General features: G+C 36.4%; 1 protein-coding gene across 1 annotated transcript in view; it reads right to left on the bottom strand.

Annotated features, from left to right (window-relative positions):
- The window catches only part of PIK3C2A (phosphatidylinositol-4-phosphate 3-kinase, catalytic subunit type 2 alpha), a 95,471-nt gene that overhangs the window by 63,745 nt on the left and 17,480 nt on the right, over positions 1–14,246 (bottom strand). Inside the window, exon 2 of the mRNA XM_012654351.1 lies at positions 4,098–5,232. Coding sequence (XP_012509805.1) covers positions 4,098–5,168 — 1,071 coding nt within the window. The 5' untranslated portion in view covers positions 5,169–5,232. The remainder of the gene's footprint in view (positions 1–4,097; positions 5,233–14,246) is intronic.

The raw sequence follows: 14,246 nt of genomic DNA, 5'->3' as shown, positions 1-14,246 counted from the left end.
TACTAAAACTAATCCTGCTCAGCAGCCTAGTTAATTAATTCCTAGAGACTGAGCAACTAGCAGCTCTCTGCAACAATCATGTGACCTGATTACCTAGATCCTGCAAGGTGAACTTCTTCCTATCTTTAGGAAATTATCCTTGTTAATCCTGCAAGGCACTTTCTGAAAGCACCCCAAATAAGGAACCTATCAAGATGGTACTGTGAAAAATATTAAAAAGGAGCAGGAAAAGATGTATACTATCAAGACAGTACTATGACAAATATTAAAAAGGAGCAGAAAAAGACGTATACAGGGAGACATACATGGGTGTCACACCCCTGCCCCCAAAGGAAAGCATGAAGAACACATGTGTTGAACTAGAAGTGACCAGTCTAAACTAAAGAGGGCCAGCAGGAAAAGGAAGGTGAGTTTTGCAATAAAAATATTAGCAACCTATGCTATGGGTTTTGAGCTGAAAAGAAACTGTTCCCAGGGTACTCTATTTTTACACTTCGCTATTTTGTCCTGTCATTTCCCCAATTTCATAAGCTCTAGAGGAATGAAGAAACTTTTTAACTCTGTGAAGCTAACTATTTGACCCATGTTTGACTATCTCCTATCACAGGGAACTTATCACATCCAAAACAGCATGTTCTATCACTGGAGTTTATAAAAATGGCAGTGGGGGAACTATTAAAGTCAAATGCGTTTGAATATCAGAGCTTTGCTTCTCATAAATAGTTCTGTAGCCCTCCTTGACTTCTAACTTGTTATTATGGAAAATTTCAAACATACACAAAAGTAGAATAATATAATGAACACCTGTGTATCCATCACCAGCTTCAACAATTATCAATACATGGCCAATCTTGTTTCAACTATAAACCCCCCAAAACCTCAACATTGCACTCAATTTTATTAAAGCTATTAGTAATTTATTACATTTCATTTGTAAATTCTTCAGCATACACCTCTAAATATAAAAGCTCATTTAACTAACAGCAATACTATTACAATACCAAAATAGTAACAGTAAGTCCTTCACTTCTTTATATCTTAGTTTCCTCAACTATAAAATAGAGATGGATCACTCTGGCCTCATAGGATTTTTGTGAACTCCCTATTGTCTCAAAAAGAGTTCAGTTTCAATACGTACAACAGATAAAAAATACGTAAGCTCTTAGGCTCTGAGTCCCAGTCTTGGTTCTTTGGATAGTAAATAATTCGTCTACCCAGAAACCTCAAGCTATAGTTTGGGAGAGATTTCTCTAGTAGAATATTGACCCAAATGTGAATCTAGCAGTTGACTTGGATCCTGAAGGATGGGAAGATCAGTTCAGGGGAACTAGTGTTCTCTTGGGTTTTGTTGTTGTTGTTTTTTAAATTATAAATTGAGGTAAAATTCACAGAATATAAAATTCACTGCTTCAACTATTTTGAAATGTGCAATTCAGTGGCTTTCAGTACATGCACAACTTTGTACAACCATGACCACGATCTAATTCCAAAACACTTCATTGCCCCAAAAAGAAACCCTGTATCCATTAAGCACTCATTCCCTACTCCACTCCAGCCCCTTGCAAACACCAATCTGCTTTTTTTTTCCTATGGATTTGCCTCTTCTGGACATTTCATATAAATGGAATCATATAATACATGGTCTTTTGTGTCTGGTTTCTTTCATTTAGCACAATGTTTTTAAGATTCATCCATGTTGTAGCATGTATCAGGACTTCATTCCATTTTTTTGGTAAATAGTATTCCATTGTATGCGTGTACCATATTTTGTTTATCCATTCCTCAGTCGATGGACATTTGAGTTGTTTCCCCTTTTGACTATTATGAATAAAGCCAACAACCCAATTTTAACATACTGACCGACACACTAGAAAAAAAATTTTTTTCACTGGGGCCACAGTGTTTTATTATGAAAACAAATAAAAACTTCAAAGACAAAATGATCCTTTCTAATTTAATGAAAAATTTGTTAGTTTTTATTGTTTTCTGTGCATGAGTTATATGCAACTTGAAAAATAGTTCTCGCGGCTCCTAAGGTGAAGAGACGTGTGAGTTACGTATGCTTCACAAGGCCGTGGACTCAAAACTAGCATGAGTTGAATACAACTCACATGGCAGTTAGTGTGTTAAAAATGCACAATGGACTTAAATAGACATTTCTCGAAAAAAGATAAACACACTCTGGGAGGCCAAGGCGGGAGGATCGTTTAAGCTCAGTTCGAGACCAGCCTGAGCAAGAGCGAGACCCCATCTCTACTAAAAGAATAGAAAGAAATTAGCTGGGCAACTAAAAATACATATAGAAAAAATTAGCCGGGCATGGTGGTGCATGCCTGTAGTCCCAGCTACTCGGGAGGCTGAGGCAGAAGGATTGCCTGAGCCCAGGAGTTTGAGGTTGCTATGAGCTAGGCTGATGCCACGGCACTCTAGCCCGGGCAACAGAGTGAGACTCTGTCTCGAAAAATAAAAAAAAAAAAATAAAAAAAGATAAACAAATGGCCAATAAGCACATGAAAAGTACTCTATATCATTTAGTTATCAGGGAAATCCAAATCAAATCCATAATAAGATACAAATCCATAATAAGATACAAATCCATAATAAGATATAGACATCCATTAGGATGTCTATAATTTTTTAAAAAGTGAAAAATAACAAGTGTTGAAGAGGGTTTGGAGAAACTAGAACTTTCATACATCACTGGTAGGAATGTAAAATGGTGCAACCATTATGAACAACAGTTTATTGGTTCCTCAAAATGCTAAACATAGAATTACCATATGACTCAACAATTCTACTCCTAAGTATACTCTCTTTTTGGGGAGAAGAGTGATTCTTGGCTTAAAGTTCCCCCTTTTCCTTTCAAATACTTTAGAGAATGATTATTGTTATTTTTTTTTAAAACCCACCATTTAGCACAACATGGAATATTAAAAGAAAATCTCAGATTATATTTATGATTCCAATTTAAAATGTATACTTGTGATTTTAAATTGAAAGGTATTAAGAGATCATTTCAGTAAGTTTGTAAATAATGCCAGAAAGTTTAAGAGAATTTAATAAAATATATTTCTTAGTGTGAGTTGTAGTCAAAATACATTTAGGATACACTGCACTACTTAAGATTTTTGTGGATTCTAATTATGTCATCCAAAACAGCCTCATCTTTCTTTCTACAAACCTTAACACCTGCTTCTTTCTCCCCTAGACATCCAAAATGGCTTTTTAAAGTCAACAACTCAACATAAACCCAGAGAAATCACACAAAATTCACTACTCCTTCCTTAAATGCTAATTAGATCCCAATGCCACAATAGCAGTTAGATACTGATCTAATTAGCTGAATGATATAATTCACAATAAGGTGAGAATGAGGCTTAAACATTCCCAAAATCCACAGATATAATAAGAGCAAAACACAAATCTGCAATGATAGACTATGTTTCAAAAGGAAAAGTCTAAACCCTGCTGCCTCTCTTCTGAGGGAAGATATCCTGCTCCAGCTACCCTATCCCTTAACTAATTTTTCCAGATAGATAGTAACACTACGTGAACTCACTAATTACACCATATCAGCTATTGTTTCATTCTTCACCTTTATTAATATGGGTGTTTAAGGAGAATCTTTTAAATGGCTTTTCTCTCTCTCCAGGTTATGTTATTTTTTCATTTGTTCATTCATTCATTATGGTTAAAAACAACAAAACAAAATGCATGAGAATTTCTATAATGGGGTTAAAAACCAAAATTCCTTGTTTGCGTTGAAAAAATAAAAGAAATAAGGAAGAGAAAGAAGGGATCATATATAATGAAAAGACAAATAAAAATTATCTTAAATGCTTCTCAGTGACAGCCAGATCCTTGATTAGAGGCTTTTTATTTATAATCCTAGAAAAACATTAATAGCAAGCAATTTTTCAATTGGTCTAATCACATTTAATCCTTTGCCACACAATCTAAGAATCAAAGCACACATGGGAGCAAAGAAAAACAAGATCCAAAATGAAAAATATTTCTTTTTCTAATAAATTATACACACAAATATGAACTCTGTGTTATACTACTAAGTTTAAGAAGTTAGAAAGAAAAGACTATACCTGAGATATTTGGCCCTGGACTTTTGTAAGCTGAGTTGTTGGAATATTTAAAGACTGGCTTCTTGTTACAGTTGCCCCAGAAAGGGATTTTCCATTCACCTTTCTTTCAAGGTGAAAACTTGCTGGTGATCTCTCTTCAAGAAGAACAGCATCCCAAGGATCCTCTACGAGCAAACTTGGAACGTTTTTTTCTTCTTCATGATCTAATACTTCCACATTGTCCACCTTAGGCTTACTTAGTGGATCCAAGTCTAACCAGTCAAATTTACTGATATCCTCAGAGTTTGGAGATACCTGTAGATTGTTGACTGTAGCTTTTGAATTTGTTATCTCCAAATCAGTCCTTGCTCTCCCATTTTTTAAAAATTCTGATGTACTAGCTATTTTGTCAAATAGTTTTGCCATGTCAGGACTGACTACTGGACGATAGATAGGTAAGCTTCCTTGTGGATGAAAGGGTGTGGTGGGTGTCAAGGGATATGAAAAATATGAAGACTGTCCTGGAAGACTTAAATATATAGGTTCTGTAGATGGAAAAGTAGGGATTCTTGGATTGAAGCCATTCTGGAATGCAGTCTGTTTAGTGTAAGTTGAAGGATAAATAGAAGGCAAAGTATAAGTGGAAGGCCCAGATAATCCAGGTGGCCACTGTCCTCTCTGAATAGTAGGTCTCAGATAGAGCTGTGCTGAAAACGAAGGGCTCAGAACAGGAGTAACTGGCAATACAGGTGTTCTTTTAGTCTCAAAATTGTCATCCAGCAATAGTTTCTCAAGTTCAGCTTGGGTAAGCTTTTCTACATCAATATCTACTGCTCTTTTTTGGGAATCTGATTCAGGAAAGACCATGAGATCACAATCCTGTTTGTTATAAACTTGTGTTTTTTGTCTGGTGCTGCTTGACAACTCAAAATCTCTCTGATTGTCAGTCACTTGTCTACCTTTTTGCAGTTTTGCTAAAGCCTCTGCTTCCATCTGTAATGCTTCTTCTTTGTCCACATCTTTTGTTCTTGTTGGTTCCAGATGTGAAGATGAACATTGTTTAAATCCGTTGTTGCTGGATATCTGAGCCATGTCCACTAAAAAGACCAAACCTTTCCCTAATCTATTTTTCTTGTAGCTTCCAAAATAGCAAGACCTATACATAAAAATAAACATAACACTCAATTAGATTTTCTAAACACAAATATATTTGTTTGCAACTTATCCCATATGATTTAGGATTTGAAGCAACTTACAAAAATACACTATCAAATACATAAAACAGTTGGGTGACATCTGGGCTAAGGAACACTTAATACCTTATACATTGCTGGGTTAAGGAAGATGTTTAGACATATATGACTTTACCCCACTTCCTGATCTAACGGAAAAGCTGGCACAGTAAATAAACTTAAGAAGCTTTCATTTCAGCTGTCGCAATGGCTGTCATTCACCAGCGGCACTTCTGGCAGATTTCTTGGCATGAAATTGACTTAAGTGCTAGTCACTTATATGAAAGAGTTCAGAGAGAGTTTACTGTTACGCAAAGAGCTAGTTAAAATGGCTCTGGATCTTTTGATGTTGGTTACATTGCTCAAAAACACTCAATACCTACTCAAAATAAGGAACTATTTTATCAAAATATAATGTGATAAACTGATTAAAGGTTTATAATCTTCTATGTTGAAAATGTATAATACAACATAGATTCAAATAATAAGACAGAAGTGTTAAGGCTATAAGAAGCTGTAGTATTTTGCTCAAATGTTAAATTTGGCTGAATTTATCGCATAGTTTTGATTACACTATTTTTTTCATATCAGAATGGTAATGTACCAACATTCTAAAAGTTTGAGGGAGGCACATCTCACATATGAGCAGGAAAACCCAATCATCACGTTTATGAACTATAAAAGGATTTAATTATCTACTCTGTTTATCTGCAGTTAAATCAATAATTATAAGAAAACTTATTTTCAAAACCTTTAAATATTTTTATTTATGAAAAAACTAGAAGGTAGTTTATTTTTAAACCTTCTCATGGGATCAATTTGTAAAAATTTATACTTCTCTATTTAAGACAAATGTTTAATTCAGACCGAGATTAACCTGTGAAGCAATATGACCAGCTAGCCGGTCACATTTCCAGCAGGCACATTTCCTGCTTCTAATCAATATGATAGAAAGGTTAAATGTAGGTTCTGGAGTCACCACACCACCTTGGTTTAACAAGCTGTATAACCTTAGACAAGTGAAAACTTTTCCATGAGCCTTACTTTTCTAACTTTTAAAATGAGAAAGTATCAAACTCCTAAATTTCTAAATTACTATACAGATTAAACGAAATAATGTTTATCAGCTGGGCGGGGTGGCTCATACCTGTAACCCTAGCACTCTAGGAGGCCAAGGCAGGAGGATCACTTGAGGTCAGGAGTTCAAGACCAGCCTGAACAAGAGTGAGACCCCAGTCTCTACCAAAAACAGAAAAAATTAGCCAGGAGTGGTGGCACATGCCTGTAGTCCCTCTCTTGAGCCCAGGAGTTTAAGGTTCCCTTGAGCTATGATGATGCCATGCACTCTACCCAGGGAGACAGAGTGAGACCCTGTCTCACTCCAAAAAAAAAAACAAACTTAAAAAAAAAGTACTTATCATTGGCTTTCAGCATAAGCATTAAATAAAGGGTATTGATTATTTATCTAATCTGGTTTGTGATACACCTAAATACCTACAAAGCAAGAAAGCCCATGTTTACATCTCATGGTCTTTTTTTCTGGCAAATACAGTGTTTGTCTACAGTATATGCTTAATAAATGCTGATGAAAGGAGGTAGGGAAAAATCCAAAGTGAATTGAAATTAATATAACACAAATGAAGATCCTAAGTGTTAAGGTAATACTAAAGGGAAAAATGATTAGTGAGGAGAACATGAAGAAAGAGGTATTAAAGGAATGTCCTTGGAATATTCTTGGAGTATTATGTTGTAATTTTTTCATACAACTATAGTTTAATTTCTGAGGCATTTCACTGAAAAGCTATTCCAAATTTTTCCCTTCTATGGACTGCAAAACATAGGCACAATGTACACCTAAAATATGTACACTTGGGAGGAGGTAGGAGAGGATAGGCAAAAACCTACCTAACAGGTACAATGAACACTATCTGGGTGACAGACACACTTTTACCCCTGACTCAAGCATTACAAAAACAATCCTTATAACCAAAAACATGTATACTCGCATAATACTTTGAAATAAAAAATAAAATAAATTTTAAAGAAGCAAAAAATATGTACACTTCATTGTATGTAAACTTTATATCAAAAGAAAAAAGTAAATACTGAACTCCTGCTAAATATGCACACAGTACTTAGAGGAAAGTAATAACATCTATAATTTACTTTGAAATGCATCCAAAAAATAAGATGAATTGATAAATAGCAGGATGACGGATGGATAAATATGTGATTAAGCAAGTATAGAAAAATGTTAAGGCCAGGTGCAGTGGCTCACACCTGTAATCCCAACACTTTGAGAGGCTAAGGTGGGAGAATCACTTGAGGCCAGGAGTTTGAGACCAGCCTGGGCAAAACAGGGAGACTCCATCTCTACCAAAAATTGAAAAATTAGCCAGGTATAGTAGTGCATGCCTGTAGTCTCAGCTACTCAAAAGGCTGAGGCTGGAGGTTTGCTTGAGCCTAGGAGTTTGAGGCTGCAGTAAACGATGACTGGGCCACTGTTCAAGCCTGGGGACAGAGTGAGACCCTCTCTCTTAAAAAAAAAAAAAAAAGGTTAGTAATAGAATCTAGGTGGTAGGTATATGGGTAGTCACTCTGAAATTCTTTCAGCTTGGCTGCCATGACTGAAAATTTTCACAATAAAATGTTGGACAGTGGAGAATGGACACAAATTCCTCCCATTCCAATATATACTCCTCCCCCCTTTGCAATGTGATTTTTTTGCTTCTCCCATAAAGAAGTGGGGTCTATTTCTCTACTCTCTTGATCTGAGCAGGTCCTGTGACTTGCTTTGACCAACAGAATGGAAAGAAGTGACAATGCGGGAGCGGAGTTCCAACAGTAGGTTACAAGAGGCCTTTATTGCTTCAGCTCTTCTCTTGAAATGTGGCCGCTGCCACATGACTGTTCACTGAGGTAAAAGAGAACCAGAGAGAGAAGCCCTGCCAACAGCCAGCACCAGCCACCAGACATTTGAGTGAAGCTACCATGTTTGACCACCTAGCCACACTCCAGGTGACCACAGCTACCTGAGTGACCCAAGACCACAGATGAGCTCAAGCCAAATAGCTAACCCACAAAGAATCATTTTGTAATGGCTTGTAACATAGCAATAGATAACTGACAAACCTTTTCTTCTTACTTTTAAAAGACAAAAGGAAAGCCACTTAATTATTTAAAGACAAACTTCTCTGTTTAACTGCTATGACCACCACCTTCCTTTCATGTCCTCAGAGAATGGGCAATTCTTTCACTTCTAAGACTACATCCTCCATATATATCCTTATCCTCACAGAATTTCCCTCTACTTCCTTATTAAGGATTACCTCCTGTGAATTGTTAATTTCTCCTTTACTAGCTTAGGGTTCTCTGCCATAAAAATGCTTATGTTTTCTCCATATTGAGGGGGGAAAAATCTTAACATTCCCCTTTAGACTCCAGAAGCTGCCATTTTAACTTTCTTCTTTCATTGCCAAACTCTTCAAATGAGTGACCAGTAAAGTTCTTTCTTTTACACGTTCTGCCTTGGAAAAGTTCTACTGGTCCTTCAAGGGCCCAATTCAAATACTATCTCCTCTTAGAAGCTTTTCCTAAGCAGCTCTTAACAGAATTCATCTTCTTAAATTAATCAAAGATTTTTATCACAGTTTTTTCTTTGTTCTTTTTGTCGACTTTTTGCTGTTTGCTCACTCAACATCTTTGCTTCTGACAGTAGAACCTATAGCTTCCTTTTTGGATACTGCTTATCTCTCTTTTATCTCCTGTAATTAAAACAGAACTGGACCACCTCTCTACCCTCCACCTCACCCCCAACCACTCCAAAGGGTCCAAATCTGGCCCTTCAGAGTTAACCGCAGGACTTCTGCTGACACTGTTTGAAAAGGAAACTTTTTGTTGAAGTTGCTAAGCTGATGATGTGGGAGATGCTGCCTAAAAACGAATCCAAGCCAGAAGAAAGCAGAGTTAAAATAAAATGTAGATAGATTCTGGATAATATTACATTAAGCATCTGGATCCAACCATGCCCAAGGCAAATCTTTGCATTTATATAAGCCAATAGATTCCCCTTTTTGCTTAAGCCAATTTAAAATGAGTTTCTGCCACAACTAAACACATCCTGATTAACACAGAATCTGTGAACCTGTGTTTCTACCCAAAAGAATGAAATAAGCTTCTTAAGTGCAAAGGCCTACTTGTTCATTTCTTTAGTTCCCCACAAGATTTAAAAGCACCTATTGTCCAAACTGCAAGGGGGTTTCAGTCTAAGTCCAGTTACTCGTAGCACAAAAATCCAATTATTGAGATGAGGATTGCCAAGGAAGAAAGGAATTTTTAATACAGATATTTTATCAGGAGAACGGGAGAAGCTGCCTCGACTCCCTCTCTCTCTCTAAGGTATATCACGTGCCTTGGGGCAGGCCATTGGAGTATCTCACAAGGGGCTACACAAATTGGGGGCAGGTTGTGGGGGATAATGAATCTTAGCATTAGGAAGTCTGCCCTGGTGCCTTCAGAATCTCAACTCCTTTGTCTTACAGAAAATTCCAACATTTCAGGCTATGTATGATGATTCATACGTATAATCCGAGCACTTTGGGAAGTGAGAGAATCACTTGAGGCCAGGAGTCCATCATTTCTAGGAACCAACTCGAAGGGTCAGATACTTAGTTAAGGGAGAGGATTATAAAAAACACACAGGGGTTCATGGAGCTGGTTACACAACCTGCTTAATACGGAACTTAATTTACTGAACATGGGTTTCAACAAGAAAGAATAAGGGCTATTGGACAGTCTTAAGGAAGGCATTTCAGTGGCACAATAGTATGGATATACAGTAGGAGAAATAAGTGAAATCACCTTTCATTTAATACCATAATACACTATTTTTCACAAAATCAAATGGATTAAAACAAAATAGCATTTTACAAAGAGATAAAGGTACTTAACTATAATTCATCTTCCAATGCCAATTTGTTATTTAAGAATTCTCAGCTGGGTGCGGTGGCTCATGCCTGTAATCCTAGCTCTCTGGGAGGCCGAGGCAGGCGGATTGTTTGAGCTCAGGAGTTCAAAACCAGCCTAAGCAAGAGCGAGACCCCGTCTCTACTAAAATTAGAAAAAAATTAGTTGGACAACTAAAAATATATAGAAAAAATTAGCCGGGCATGGTGGCGCATGCCTGTAGTCCCAGCTACTCGGGAGGGTGAGGCAGGAGGATCGCTTGAGCCCAGGAGTTTGAGGTTGCTGTGAGCTAGGATGATGCCACGGCACTCTAGCCCGGGCAACACAGTGAGACTCTGTCTCCAAAAAAAAAGAATTCTCCTGGTTACCATATTTGGTAATGAACAATGCAACATTTGTTTTGAAAGGGTAATCTGGATTTTTAAAATAAGTTTTTGATAGTTTATTCATTGGAGAACACACTTGGTCTAAATATTTCAAATGAATGTTAACTCTCATTTACTGACAGAGGTATAAAATTAATAGTTTGAAATATATTTTAATAGTGCGGGGTTTTTTTCACATCACTGATTTATTTGCTTGCTCTGTTTCTAGTACCAACACCCAAGTAGCATAACGCAAAAGTAAATTCAACTCTAAGTAGTCATTAAATGAGTTGTCTGCTAGCAACTAAGTTATCACATTTTCGTTTTCTAAGAGGTTATCATGCATGTATACTCAAATGGTAATAAAAGGATTTAACAGATTGTCCAAAAGTAACCCTGTGCTTCAGCTATTTTTCTGAGGTGCTGCAATGACATGCTCCATTAATTTTTTTAAAATAAAATTTCATTTCATGAGAAATATTTAGCAGGAAATCATTTCCTACATGCTAATTCGAAATGAAAACGTTAATGCTAATGTTCCCTTAATGCAAGCAGGGAAAAACAACATAACTAGTATTTGAATGAGGACTCTATACTATCTGCCAAAATTTTCCCAACATAAAGTAACTCAGTGAAGATCACATGGCTACAGCCACTTTAAAATTCTTCAAAAGAGGGCAATTAAACTATTCAGCTAAACTTTTGGATACCATTTGCATACTCAAAAACAGAAGAATTATTTTAAAAGTTCTTGGCTTCTTCTGTGGTAGACATTCATTTACAATTTAAATTTAGATCTCAGAAAAAAAATAAGTCAGTCCTGCTACCCATCTAAATGCTTTCTGATCTTGAAAATTCAAGACAGCTAAGAAAATGGAGAAACAATTATTTGAGTTCAACAATACAGATATTCCTCCTCTAAAATGAAAATGAACCTCAAAGAAAAATAAATTATGGTACCTCCATGGAACCGAATACCATACCGCCATTAAAAATAAAATTCTGGGCGTCGAACACCCTTTCATCACCATCAGCCAAGCAGCATCTATTCTATACTTTTCCCTTATCCTCGTAATTATGCCAACAGTAAGTCTAATCGAAAACCAAATACTTAAATAAAGAGCCCGGTGGCTCACGCCTGTAATCCTAGCACTCTGGGAGGCCTAGGCAGGAAGATTGTTTGAGCTCAGGAGTTCGAGACCAGCCTGAGCAAGAGCGAGACCCCGTCTCTACTAAAAATAGAAAGACAGTGGCTGCACAACCAAAAATATATAGAAAAAATTAGCTGGGCATGGTGGCACATACCTGTAGTCCCAGCTACTCGGGAGGCTGAGGCAGAAGGATTACTTGAGCCCAGGAGTTTGAGGTTGCTGTGAGCTAGGTTGACGCCACGGCACTCTAGCCCGGGCAACAGAGCAAGACTCTGTCTCAAAAAAAAATAAAAAAAAATAAAATAAATTCTGAAGACTACAGTAGCCATGGAACATGTCTGCCAAAACTGTAGCAACTACAGATACTATATGCTAAACATTGCTTCAAGTAATGTATTAACGAATTTAATCTGCACAAATTTTATAAAGTAGCTACCATTATTGTCCCTAGTTTACAAATGAAGAAATTTAAGCACAAAAGTTATGTAATCTGCCCATCCACAGCAGCTAGCAAATGGTAGAATCAGGGTTCAAATCTAGGGAATGCTAATTCACCACAATATACTTTTATGTTATTTAGAATCAGTGTCTAAATTAATTTATCCATTATAATAACAAATAACAGTTGTTATTATAAATAACAACTTTCTTCCTCAATAGTAAAGTTATTTCTTTCTTCATTAATAAATGTTACTGTCTCTTTTAATCCTATCAAGAGGTAGTTAATACTATTTAGTTATAACATATACCAAATCAGTTAATTTATCACCACCAGATGACTAGCAAATTTGTTATTTCACTGAGGGCAAGAATTCTTTACTTTATTCATCCTCTAGTCTCAAACTTCTAATGCAGTTGTTGAATGAATGCATCAATGACTAGAGAACGTAAGACACTATTTCCTTTTATCAAAGAGAAGCTCAAATTCTGAAACAAAAAAACCAGCTAAAAGAGCTCACTTATTAATAATTCAACCTTTACTGAAAAATCACATGGTTGAGTTTAAAATAAACAAGTGAGGGGGGAGGAGGTGAAGATTATCTAGAAAACTAGGAGGGAGATGACAATGGAAAACTAAAAATAGGAGGTGCTTCATCTGTGTTAAAAGGAAAAACCCCAATAGATGAGAAGATAATATTCTCCTATCTCTACTGAGTCATGTAGGGGAAAAAAACTCATGAAACAAAAGAAACCTGGTACTGTGGTACTAGGAACTATACAAATTTGTCACAAAGATGAAATTGAAGAAAGTCCAGTTATTGGGTAGGATTAGGGTGGAGCAACACATCTAATAGAAACAATGCACATCCCATGTAATTTAAAATTTTCTACAGCTACATTAATGAAAAAACAGATAAAAATTAATTAACATATTTTATTTAATCTAATATATCCATTTCCCATCTTCAGACTATCCTCAACACAGCAGCCAGAGTGATCTTGAGAAACCTCTATCCTGTTACTCCTCTGCTCACAACTTTGAATAGCTCCTATCTCATTCAGAGAAAAGGTAAAATCTTTACAATGGTCCACCAGGCACTCTAAAATTTGCCCTCATTACTTCTCTCCTATAACTTCTCTCTGTTCCTATCACAATGGCCTCCTTGTTGTTCCTCAAGGACATTATGCTCCCAACTCAAGGTCTTTGCTCTTCTATTCCCTCTGACTGGACTGCTCTTCCCCTGAATAGCTTACTCCCTAGCCTCCTTCAAATCTTCATTGAAAAGGTGACATTTGAGTAAAGTCCTCCCTGATGACCTAATTAAAAATGCAACTTTCTCCAACTCCACTACCAACTACTTTACTTATTTTTCTCCTTAGCATTTTGGTATACCAGCCAATATACTATATATTTACATATATATTTTATTGTCTGTATTTCCCCTCTAGACTAAATTTCATGAAATTTCATGAAGCGGAGATTTATCTGTTTGATTCATTGCTGTATCCCAGCACTCTCTCTAGTCCTAGAATAAGAAAGCTTCATTCAAATATTTGTTAAACAAATAAATCAAATTAAATTTAATATGGACCAGATTAGGAAGCAATTCTTCACTGTAGGGTTCTTTCAATATTCTATTAGATATTTAAGAGTACATGAAAATATCACATTCAAAATGAACATTTTAACCTAGGAGATACAATAAATAGATTTCTAGTCCACTTCTGTTGTATTTATTTTCATTTAAAGTATTTGGAAGCCATCTTAAACACGCCAAATAATAAGCCAACTATTTATTTCTCTGAGGGAAGAAAATCATGTGTATGCATTCTTAGAAGTGTTCTTCAGAGTCCCATAGTTCTTTTCAGTCAGACCAAAACACATTACTATTTTGAAGTACTTGTAAGAAATATAGTACTCGGCCAGGCGCGGTGGCTCACGCCTGTAATCCTAGCTCTCTGGGAGGCCAAGGCGGGCGGATTGTTTGAGCTCAGGAGTTCGAAACCAGCCTGAGC

This window comes from Propithecus coquereli, unplaced genomic scaffold, assembly GCF_000956105.1.
Source record: "Propithecus coquereli isolate 6110/MARCELLA unplaced genomic scaffold, Pcoq_1.0 Scaffold44, whole genome shotgun sequence".
Taxonomy (NCBI): domain Eukaryota; kingdom Metazoa; phylum Chordata; class Mammalia; order Primates; family Indriidae; genus Propithecus; species Propithecus coquereli.
Note: the sequence above shows the minus strand (reverse complement) of the source record. Positions and strands in the feature narration are given on the sequence as shown.